Consider the following 11,822-nt stretch of genomic DNA (forward strand, 5'->3'; position numbering starts at 1 on the left):
CAGAGTTCAACTCTAGAGAGCTGTTTACACATTAATTGAAAGTGTCAATTTTCTCTGTGCTCATTTAAAATCTGATCTTAAGAAGTGGGCCTACGAGCATGATTTGGTCCAGTATTCGGCGTACAAAAGTGTGATGTGGAAACCTGAAGCCTCCACTGCACTTACACTGAGAATCTTGTATCCAGCAGTTAACTTCTGAAATGAAAAATAATAGCATATTCATATATTCTGAATATATTTTGATCTTTATTTACACTGACACACACACGCTTCAGTTTGTGCAGAAGAACTGTACTTGGGCTGTTAATAATGTCTTTTAAAATCAGTTTGAGATATTGAGGGCTTCCGGAGACTTGGTTTACGCTGGACGAGCTCTATGGAGCCATGTCATTTTTATTTGTTGCAAGTTTCCCATGAGTCCCCATCTACTTCAGTTGTTTAGGAGAATGTAGCAACGCTGTTCTGCTGCGAAGCTCCAGAAATATTTTGTGCACTATGAAACAACCCTTCAGCGGCGGTAAGTTGATAATGACTGAATTCCCAATCTTTTGAGCTGAGTCCTGACAGATGGGTCTGAAGTACTGTATGAAGAATTACATCACTGATTCTACTCATTACACAACAACTATAATGTGTAGAAAAAATCTGGCATCTGCAAGCCAGCAGATACTGGAACTAATATGCAACATCAAAACTTGATAGCTTCAACTGGTGTAGAAGACTCATTACAGAGATAAAAGGAGGTGGATTATGGCAGTGCCCCAGTGACAATTAGATTATCTAAAGACGGGCTAATATAAAATCATGTTGTTGCAAGTACTGTACCTGGGTTGCTGTTATGCTCCCGCACAGTCAGTTTCCAGCATTATGTATTTCTAATGACGTTTGGTTCAAGGCTCAAACAACTTCTGCAAAGTTACATTGCCATCTTTGTGTGAGGACGCAGGCAGGGGCTTTCTGTGGAATCACACATTTCCGAGGCTAGTAGAGGAGTCGATGTTGGCGTATGTCAGTGAAGTCATTTTTAGGGTCGGTTGGCTCACGCTGTGTGCCCATAAATGATTATGAATCAGACTTTTACGGCTTCGAAGGATGAGACTTTGCATGGAAGTGCTGCATCTGCCTCGCATTTTATAAACTGTAGCACACACAGCGTTGTGTTTTCCCTCGAAGATGTTCCATTTGAAAATTAAGAATCAATAGACTTCACTGAAATCTGCACATCTTGAACTCCACGATGAGTAATAATACAGCATCAATTAGGCAAAATTCATTATTAATACGGATTCTCCAAAATGTGAAGGGGTTTGTAGCACAAGATGAAGAAAGGTCCTGTTGTCCAGCAGGAGACTGACAACACAATACTGCCGTCTTGTGGGGAAGAGTCAAGTGGATACCAGCTCAGGTCGCTACATGCTGAAATGCTGGATCCTACTGCTCCACCCTCCTGGGTAAACTTCATTAAAGGGAGATCATTTTGTTAATGCCATATTGTGACTTTACATTTGTAGCTCATAGAGCCTTGGTGGGAGACAAAGACTTTTTCATTAGTGCATTGTTGTTTCCACTGTGGATAAGGAGTTACTTTCTGAGAAGCTGCAGGGGGACACTGAGACAACCTGTGTCGTGAGCCAGTATGCCAAGTAAGCAAACACTCTGGCACGCATGCACGCAAATGCTTTGTACTCTTATTGTCTCACTGCTCTGGTATGTATAAAGTCTGATTGACAGCAAGAAACAGCTGTTATTTAAGTCTGATGCAATGACATCAACACACAGGGTTTGAATATTAGACTCACTGGATCCAAGAATCTTCCAACATATTTATCTTTAATGTAATGTACATGCATGCACTATTCAGTCTTCAAGACTTAAGGCTGCATGATAAATAGATGCAAAACAAATTATAATACCTTGCAGATGAGATAGAGAGATAGAAGTTAGACTGTCTGAGATAAATATGTTCCTCTCAGAGTAAAACCCTTAGAAGAACTTCTCTCGTCAGTCTAGTGTTGTCTTTTGTTGTTTTGTATTGCAACAGGTCAGCGTTATTTCTTATGTTCTATTGAACACACCAGCAATATGTCTCACACATACACATAAGGGTGTGTCCAGCATTAACCTAGTGTTCTGTGAGAGGGTTCGTCCTGACCTGCATGGTCACGTACTCAGTTCTAGTGGAGAGATGCTGCAACCTGGTGGTCACATTGTGCAATGTAATTATTTGAATGTCTTCTCCATGCACTTCTGTCTGTGTGTCTGTTTGTACTCTTATTAATTATAGGCTGTGGTACACTGTGTATCGACTTGTGGTTTCTATTGGGAAACCTAAATGGAAAAGAGCCAGCATTACTGGTATTAGTTAAATCTGGGTGATCCTGTGTCAGATCCTGTTCACTTTAAAAGTAAAGATAACATGGAAGGAATCGGTTACTTCACAAAACATAAAGTCCCCCCTTATAGACTGACAAAATTGTGTTTCTAGGAATGAGTCCACATCAACATCCACATGTCGCATCAATGGCTCGAAGTTCTCCCCATGTCTTCAATCCTGATGATTTTACAGCCCTTGGAATTTGGCATAACATCGATCAAGCATATTATCTTGAGCAGAAAATGTGGAAATGTACATATGCATATAGTTTGGAGGAGTTTCTCAGGCCCCCAAACCACCCAATTTGCACTTCTTTCATTTTCAAGGGCCAGTATGAAAAGCATGACATGTGCCTTTCAATCATTCGCCTGTTAGTCTGACAAATTAGTCTGATTTTGTCTTCTCTAACAAACTTGATGGCTTTAGTAGTGAACCCTAAAAATGACCACACTAACAATATACACAAAGTTCGGGAAACAAATCTAAAATGTAAACCAAAACATCGACCTAATTTGACCCAGAACGACCCACTTGTGCTTTTCTTGCTATGACAAGTGAAAATGGTTCTCAGTCACTGCATTGTTCAACCTAAGGTCAACAAATCTGAACTCTTGTAATTCTTAGCTAGCCAATTAGGCTAATGACCTGTCAATAAAACATCAAAGGCAACACACAAGCTATAAAACATACTCAGTAGTCCAGCTCTCTCTCTCTCTCTCTCTCTCTCTATATATATATATATATATATATATAAATATATATATATATATATATTCATATAAAGGTTTGGGAACGTCTTGGTTGCTTAGTAACTCTATCTAGCTTACCATCTGTACATATTAACTAACCCATATTACACAAACTCACAGCTGAAACCATCCCGAAAACAAAAAACTTGCCATGTTGTTTAGCCTGTGACTCCTATAACTCTATGCACAGACATTAAATGTTCAGTGTAGCCAGAGCATAAGGGAACAAACATGGAAAATTTTTTCCAAGTTTCTGGTGATTATGCTAAAACATAATGATGAATATTATACATCATTTCTGCCAGTAGATCCTCCTAAATCCTACACAGAACTTCACTGATTACATATTCTCCACTGCTCAGGTACCTAAAATTATTCCTGTCAGATTTATTGGCATTCAAGTTAATATTCCTCTACTACAGTTCTCTCTTTCTCTTTGAGTCATCAAAACGCACACATTTTTCTTCAGTAAACACATCTTTATTTGGTTCGGTAGCAAAAACAGCACCTCAGGACAACAGTTTGACGTGGGCAGTCTCCTAAGGGGTCAAACAGTTTCAGTTACACGCACAGGGAAGACATGCACTACCTACTGTAGCAGGCAATTTTAAGACATTAGTTGACCAACAACGCTGAACCACTGTTTCAGTACATTCACATTCCTTTGACAAAACCACTGTCCATTCTATGCAACCCCATTTTGAAGGAAACAGCCTTTCCTGTATGAAATAGCTGTACTTTTCAAGGGAGTGTTATACATATTTTTTCTTCAAAGTTGCAATTTGCCCAGTTTTTATCTCACTTTGTGAGACAAAACTATTTTTTAGTACTGAGTCAGACATCAGACATACAAAATAAACTCTTTGGTCCCTTTCAGATCTTTGGTAGTGTTAGGATCATTTATTGCTTCATGAAAAACATCATTAGGCTCTATTAAAGAGTGGCTGAAAGCGTTTTTACGATAGTTGGGGGGGTGAAATGTAAGTATAAAACTACCAGAGAGGCAGAGGAGATAGCAGACAGGTAGCTACACCTCTAAACTACAGCTCAATCCTCAATGACCTCAGAGGACTCAGACACCACTCTGCCGTCCTTGGTCTCAATCATCTTGATAACGACGTTCTTCTTGCTCTGGGTGGTGGTGGTGTAGCCGCTGGAGCTGCCTCCGCTGAAGCCGCCCAATCCACTGCTATATCCGCTGCCGCTGCCATATGCACTGCCGCCACCATACGCACTGCCGCCGCCATATCCGCTGCCGCTGCCATATCCGCTGCCGCTGCCATATCCGCTGCTGTAGCCGCTGGAGTAGTTGTAGTTGGCCTTCATGCTGTCCACGGGGAAACCGCCGTAGCTTGCTGTTGAGAGCAGGGAGGTAGGAAAACAGTTAAACTTGGAATATTGTGGAATCTGTTAAAACTCAAGAATGTAACAAAAAACAATCACTGAAGACTGTTCAAAGACAATAAAGGCGAGATTGACGAAGATGACTTACTGCTCTGTTGGGAGATGTTGATAGCCTTGATGCCGGTCGCCAGCCTGTCCTCCTCTCCCTCCAGCAGTTTCCTGTATGTGGCGATCTCAATGTCCAGAGCCAGCTTGACGTTCATCAGGTCCTGGTATTCTCTGATCTGGCGGGCCATGTCCTGTTTGGCTCTCTGCAGGGCCTCTTCCAGGTCTCTGATGCGAGCCTTGGCGTCCTTCACTGCCATCTCACCCCGCTCCTCAGCCTCAGCGATCTGGGCCTCCAGGTTGGCACGCTGAGGAGGAGATAAAAAAAAAAATAAGGCTTTGTCCACTATCCTGATTGTTAAACGACACTAAAAATGGCTCAACAGACCATGGTGCCAAAACACTTTTTCCTCACCTGTCCCTTGACGGAATCAATCTCTGATGTCAGTCTCTGGATCATGCGGTTCAGATCTGCAATTTCTGTCTTGCTTGCTCTCAGATCGTCTCCGTATCTGGTGGCAGATGTCTGCATCTCCTCATACTAAACAAACAACAGCAAATCAACATGACGAACTAGCAAACATACTGATGAGAGCACTGTATTCACTGTTTCTAATGTCTTCCCAAATGACCTGAACGTAAGAAAAATTTGAAAGGAGTTCTCCATCACCTTGGTCTTGTACCATGTCTCTGCCTCGGCACGGCTTCGGTTGGCAATGTCTTCATACTGAGCCTTGACTTCGGCCACAATGGAGTCCATGTCCAGGTTGCGGCTGTTATCCATCTCAACAATGACTGAAGTGTCCTTGATCTGGCTCTGGAGTTCACGAAGTTCCTGAAGAAGTACAAAAAATTATCAGAGAGATTATTCAACCGCACCTCATCGAGAAAACCAATCTAGCTGATTCAGGGATGGTACAAGAAGTGAGTCAAGATGTGAAACAGATGCTGAGAAAATGTGGGTTGGACCACAAACATCTGGAGTATGATATAACTGGATCGATAAATAAGGAGTAATGCTGATAAAAGCAGGATGCAGTTTGAAGGTTGGCAGTTTCAAAGCTAGGAGAGGAATTAGGAAACAAACAGCCCCGTTTTGTGCCGTACCTCCTCGTAGATCGACCTGAGGAAGTTGATCTCGTCTGTCAGACTCTCCAGCTTGGCCTCCAGCTCGACCTTATTCATGTAGGCCTCATCGACATCCTGCAACCAACACAGATAATTGTTAGAATGAGCTTTCACAGGGAACTGAAATGGTCTTCATGGGATAATAAATTGCAGCTCGAAGACGAAGAAGTTGAGCAAAAACGATAATGCTGACCTTCTTGATGAGGACAAAGTCGTTCTCACACTCTGTGCGCTTGTTGATCTCATCTTCATACCTGAGAGGAAAAAAATAGTTCACAGTTAGAAGAGTTTCATCTCAGTTTGAAATATCATATGATAATTCAACACTAGGAGGCGCAAGTAGTCCATCCCTAACGCCGGAACCCCGGTGGGACATTTGCCTCACAGAGTTTCTGTTGACTCAGAGCCAAGCTTTAGGTGTTACTGATATTTCTCCCTTGGGACTCTGATATGCTCCATTTGACTGTGGATAATTGACACATGTGCTGCGCTATAGAACCTGTATTTGATAGGGATACGTGTGTGTCAGCATTGGCGCATCCATGCTAAAGTGTACCCATGCATCCATGCAAAAATGATTTAAACCTTTAGTCATATGTGATGAACATGCTTTCTAAGTGTTGTAATTCCCAGGAGTTTTTATGACGCAAGACAATGGACAGATGTAGGGAGTAGTCCACAGAAAGATTAACTCAGTGTTCTCCTGAACTCTTTGACACTGAACAAATCCAGCTTTATTTTATCATTCTTTACTATTCTTATGAACAGTTTCTTTGCGTTTTGAACTGTCCAGTTCATCCTAGATGTAAAAGATGAATCCTTGATCATTCAATGGTTCTTTACGGTTCACTTTTAGCCCCCGTTGCCCCCTCCACACTCACTTGTTCTTGAAGTCCTCCACCAGGCCCTGCATGTTGTGCAGGTCGGCCTCCAGCTTCATCTTGTCGTTGCCCAGGCTGTCCAACTGTCTGCGCAGGTTGGCGATGTAGGCCTCGAACATGGCGTCAATGTTGGAGCGGGTTGTGGTCTGTCCCTGCAGCAGGTTCCACTTGGTCTCAAGCATTTTGTTCTGCTGCTCCAGGAAGCGGACCTGAAAAGAAAAATTAGGGTTGTTTATCAGGGTTATTATCAAGCAACCAATCAAAAAGCGTCAAGAATCAGACTTACATGCTTGTTTAGGGTTAGGGTTATAATGAAATTTGGTTTGAATCAATTATGTAACTCTGCTCTGCTCTGACATCGCCTAATAATCAATCATCAGGTCCAACCTCGCCACGGCTCCTTCTCTTTGTTGTTCTTATCTATCTTTGGACATTGTAAGCTGCTGTTGGCCATGTTTCCAGAGTGGCTGTGCTTTTCCAAAGGAAGGCCTGACGTATGTGCATCCTGACAGGAGGTAGAAGGGGAGTGAGAACAGTACGAGGTTGGAAAAAGCCGGTGATGGAGGAATGGAGCTAGTTAACCCCTTCTCCTGCCTGTCTTCCTGTTTTTGTACCGGTGAGGTTCGCAGCCATAGAGAGATGGGGGTGAGGCAAAGCTGCTTCCCAAGACAGATGCAGAAAGGTAAATATTTAACTGTGTCATAGATGTGATGAGGGAGGACAAGGGAGTAGAGAGTCAGGGGGGTGTTGGTGGGGGGAGTTTGCATATTTGTGAACAATAAAGGCAAAGTAGCGACTCGGTGGACCTTTGCACTCTACAGAGGACATCTCAACAATAACCAATGGTCCTCTGAACTGGAGTAAGCACAGATAGTAAAGTGCCTCCAATTGAAATGCAAGATAACTGCAAGATAACAGTGGAAGTTTATCTGGTTTTTCTTGAAGCATGCAAAATGCACTTTATCTACTTTTGATCATTGCGCCTGGACAAGGAGAGTTGATATGTAGCCAGTCAGCTGCCGTTGATGAGAACATGAAACCTTGAAGCCTTTTTAAATATTAACCCACTGCTGAGGCCTCAGAGGACACACACACTACTGACTCTTGCATAAATGCTGGACTTAAAGGCTGATTTGAATAATGAAAAGTTATTCGTACTCCCAGTGGACACTCCTTTTAAAATGTCTCACTGTAAAAGAAGATATTAAGGTAACAATGCCACTCAGTACTGACTGTGTGTGTGTCTGGGAGGGGTGGGGGCCACCACGGCAGCAGAAAGAGCCACACCCCAGCTGAGGGAGGGACCATTCCCAAGGTAACTCTTATCACAAGCCCTGAGCTCTGCCCTGACACACCCTTTGCTTTCTCTCTCTCTCTTTCTTTGTCTCTGTCGGTCTCTCCTGTCGGCAAGTCTGTTTTTCATCACTATAAAAGGGCAGCCCGAGCCAAAAGATGGTGTTTGAGCTGCAGCACATTCATTTTTTCTGCCCTGAATGTGGGAGGTGGCGACAGCAGAGGGGGGAATAAATCAACTTTTGAGAGCAGATATCAGCGATACAGGACATGTGGCAAACATATGGATATCTATCTCAAATATTGCATAACAATGTCACAACACTGTAGAGGAACGTTCAGCTTTTTGCCCCACTATGACTTAACTTTCCACCCACCTAAAGCAGTTTCTGTGTGTTTGAAGACAAGAACAAGGCAATGTTTGACACGCACCGGTGTCTGCTCTCTTTTACAAGTTCTTACCTTGTCAATGAAGGAAGCAAAGCGGTTGTTGAGGGTCTTGATCTGCTCCTTCTCCTGGGTGCGGACAGCCTGGATTGTGGGGTCGATCTCGAGGTTCAGGGGGGCCAGCAGGCTCCTGTTCACAGTCACAGCGGTGATGGGGGCCTGAGAAACCATGCCGCCACTCATGCCCATACCCATGCCCATGCCCATTCCCATGCTTCCACCACCCATGCTTGAGCCCAGGCCATAGGAAGATGAGCTGGTGATGCCTCCTCCATAGCCTCTGTTGCCTCCTGCGAAGGAGCTCTTGACACTGTAGCTCCTGCGGGCATTAATACCTGGTCCAGCGTAGGAGTTGCTGCTGAAGCTCCTTGGTGCAGAAGAGCTCTTCACACTGTAAGTGGTGCGATTATAAGATGACATTCTGAAATCTGGATTAGTTTCTTTCTCTTGGATGAATGAAGTCTGGGAAGGTCAGACCAAATGGCTTGGTTGGCAAGGCAGGCAGGCAGGCAGGCAGGCCAGCAGAGGGGAGAGACCAGAGTGGATAGAAAGGAGAAGAAACTACGGAGGAGTTTTAAAGCCTGTGGCTGTGGGAGGGGAATGTGGTGAGCTGCCATTGGCTGCAGGTCTGGGTGAGAGAGGGAGGCAGGGCTGTAACATTACACTTGTATGACACATAGGGCAGTCATTCAAAACCATTACCTGGTCTTTCTACAAGATTCTCTGTTGTTAGAGAAAACCTGGTCTTTAGAGAGGATTGTGGAGTGGTTGTATTTCTCTGCTCTCTCCTCTCGTGTGAGTGTGTGTCCAGGTAGAAGTAATTAAACACACCACAGCTGATTCTACGTGTCGGAGGTCTGGTCAAACTTAACAGATAATCATTTGTATGCTGCAGCAGCTGCAGTATGTATCAGAGAAAGTGTAGTGTAGTGTGTGTGTGTGTGTGTGTGTGTGTGTGTGTGTGTGTGTGTGTGTGTGTGTGTGCTGGGGTCGATCACTTGGTGGGTGGTTGATTAGAAGTTCACTGTTTGGACTAAAATGCTAAGAGATATTACACCAACGTCACTAGATCCATGTAGTCCATAGATCAGCTACAGCTACAAGCTCCTTCAGCTGCTTTACATATTGAAATGCACAGGAAGTTATTACATAACACAGCATAAAACTACAACTGGTGATGAACAAAACTAGTAAGAAGTAGAGGTGGAAGTGGAGCTTAGAGGTGTTGGTAGGTAGATTTTTGTACTTTTCTCCCTCTTTCCAGGCTTTATGTTAAGCAGCTAAATGCTAGCTGGCTTTAAATTCGTAGTTTATTGGCCACATACAAGGGTGGGACTCATATTTTCATCTGACTCTCGGCAAGAAAGCAAATAAGCTTATTTCCAAAAATGTTGAACTTTTTCTTTAACTCCCATCACTCATCATATACTGCATTGGGGGTAAAGGATGGGTGCATCTTGAATAGTGTTAGCATACACCATCAAACTCAGTTGTAAAAGTCACTCAGTCAACATGTATATATTATTATTATTATGTTATTAAAGCAACATTATGTTTTTGTTTTTTTTAATAACAGCTTCAGAATCATGTTGATGGTACAGTGTCTTGTAACAGGGTGAATGGTGTCTCTGTCTCAGCCACTCTGCCCTACTATCACTTGCTTCTGCACTGTGTAACTTCAGTGAGGGGGGTAGGATCACAACGTTACATGTTTACTTCAACACATAACACTGTTATGATGTTGTGAGTTTTGTTTGTAGTTAGCACCTACATTACATCTGAACTGTTAGAGAACTGGGATTTCTATTTACAACAGTGGTTTTGCACTCAGAAACCGTGGGGGGCGCCAAATTGCACAAAATGCCAATTTCTACATAATGTTGCTTTTATTATCATTAATATACTAGCATTTATAAAGGTGTAAGAAATAGCCAGAATTTAAAGGTAGCTCCAAAACAAGACGGGGCAGCATAACTGGTAACTGCTGCTTGTTATACTTTGCTGTAGCGAAAAGATGCTGTTAGCAACTAGCTCAGTCAGCTGTGGAGCTAAGTGACCCTATAGCTGACCGGTGGTTACCCGAGCCCAGACAAGGATCAAGCAGGGAGTTACCACCGGCTCAACCGGGCCTCCGTGGGGCTAGCTGGTGAGCATGCTAACTTCAGAAGACATATCTGCAGCACAGTATAGAGACATGTTTGACATAATGTCAACACTGTTATTTCTTCAGTCTGTAGATGATGTTAGTTCAATTTTTTTTGATCATTTTTTATGATTTTAACTAAAATACTGACCATATTCGACAATTTTATTACCAAAGCAATATTGTACATAAGAGGAGGAGTGTTCACAGTTTTGGATGCTCAAGGGCTCAGAATTCCTTGGCTGCTGCCGGCTGTATGCAACCCCCAAGCGTTGTTCTGACTATAACACATACCACATGTACTGTTTTGTATGCTTGTAACTGCAAACCAGGTGAACTGCACTAACCAGCTGGCCCTAATTACTGTCAAACAAGAATAACGTCAGGCTAGTCCATTCTGCCTCAGGCTTTTAAAAACAATGAATGCAAGTGTCAAGTTCATTAATGCTAATATACAACTATGCTCTGTAAGAGCTTTTCCCCCATGTCATCAGACTGCTGAACTCTAAGTGACGATTGTCGTTTATTCTGGATACCTTGTTTCCTCAAAATATTTGCACTACTGAACCCAACAATGTCACTTTTAATAATTTGTACTTTCAATATGTTTCTGTTTTTGATATTTATTATTCTTATTATGATTTTTTGGTTTTTTTTGATATACTTCATATTTTAATTGTAAGTCTAAGTCTAAGTCTGCTTGTGTGTGTCCATCTGTCTACCTGGCATGAGTTGTGATGCATTGTTATTGTCTATAAACATAACTGACGCTTCTTCCCAAGGGAACAAGTCACTGTGTAAATCAGAAAAGATTTGTCATGCCACACTGATAACAGCCACTATTGCTCCTATCATTCCTGCGAATATACTGCACCTTAGCAATGTTTCTCACCAGGATGAAACTATACAATGTTGGCTCAACCTTCAACTGTCCTTCCACCAATCCCAGCCCTGCCTTCCTCTCCTCCCTCATTCATTTCCTCCTCCAGTCCCTCACCACAATGAGTCATCAGCCTTGGCATTACCAATCCAACCCCTTCCACCATACCCTCTATCCTCCATCTCTCTGACTGTCTTATTTTCCCGCCAGTGGCTCTTGGCCTCATTATCACCATGGAAACATACGGAAATAAAATACACGCCCATCTTCTTTCAGTCTAAATGGATGCCAGCTCTAGAGCGGGGCATTTGCAACTGCAGTGCGCAAAGTAGCGAGGCACAGAGGGACTGACTCAGTCATCCTAAAAAAGAACATGTGGCAATATCGATGTGATGGTGTGAATGTAAGTTTGAGCTTTCGCCACATAAAAAAACTCCTGTATAAAGAGTGCCAGAGGGAATTTCCTCTTTGCTTTGTG

The 11,822-nt window shown here is 42.9% G+C and overlaps 1 protein-coding gene across 1 annotated transcript; it reads right to left on the reverse strand.

The window, feature by feature from the left end:
• Window positions 1–3,490: 3,490 nt before the first annotated feature.
• Window positions 3,491–8,871, reverse strand: krt8 (keratin 8). Its single transcript, XM_084367463.1, has 8 exons — window positions 8,337–8,871; window positions 6,582–6,790; window positions 5,894–5,954; window positions 5,680–5,775; window positions 5,243–5,407; window positions 4,988–5,113; window positions 4,616–4,880; window positions 3,491–4,478 (listed from the first exon to the last, which is right to left on the reverse strand). The coding sequence occupies exons 1-8, from the start codon at window positions 8,739–8,741 to the stop codon at window positions 4,171–4,173; spliced, it is 1,635 nt and encodes a 544-aa protein (XP_084223589.1). The 5' UTR covers window positions 8,742–8,871; the 3' UTR covers window positions 3,491–4,170.
• Between the last annotated feature and the right edge of the window lie 2,951 nt (window positions 8,872–11,822).

This window comes from Pagrus pagrus (genome assembly GCF_965226575.1).
Source record: "Pagrus pagrus genome assembly, chromosome: 11".
In the NCBI taxonomy this organism is placed as follows: Eukaryota; Metazoa; Chordata; class Actinopteri; order Spariformes; family Sparidae; genus Pagrus; species Pagrus pagrus.

Coding starts and splice junctions, on each gene's coding strand:
- krt8 (XM_084367463.1), bottom strand. CDS start 8,741: ATGTCATCTTATAATCGCACCACTTACAGTGTGAAGAGCTCTTCTGCA. Junction 5,114..5,242: donor AGACATGGTACAAGACCAAG/GTGATGGAGAAC, acceptor TTGTTTGTTTAG/TATGAGGAGATGCAGACATC. Junction 4,479..4,615: donor CAACATCTCCCAACAGAGCA/GTAAGTCATCTT, acceptor TGCTCTCAACAG/CAAGCTACGGCGGTTTCCCC.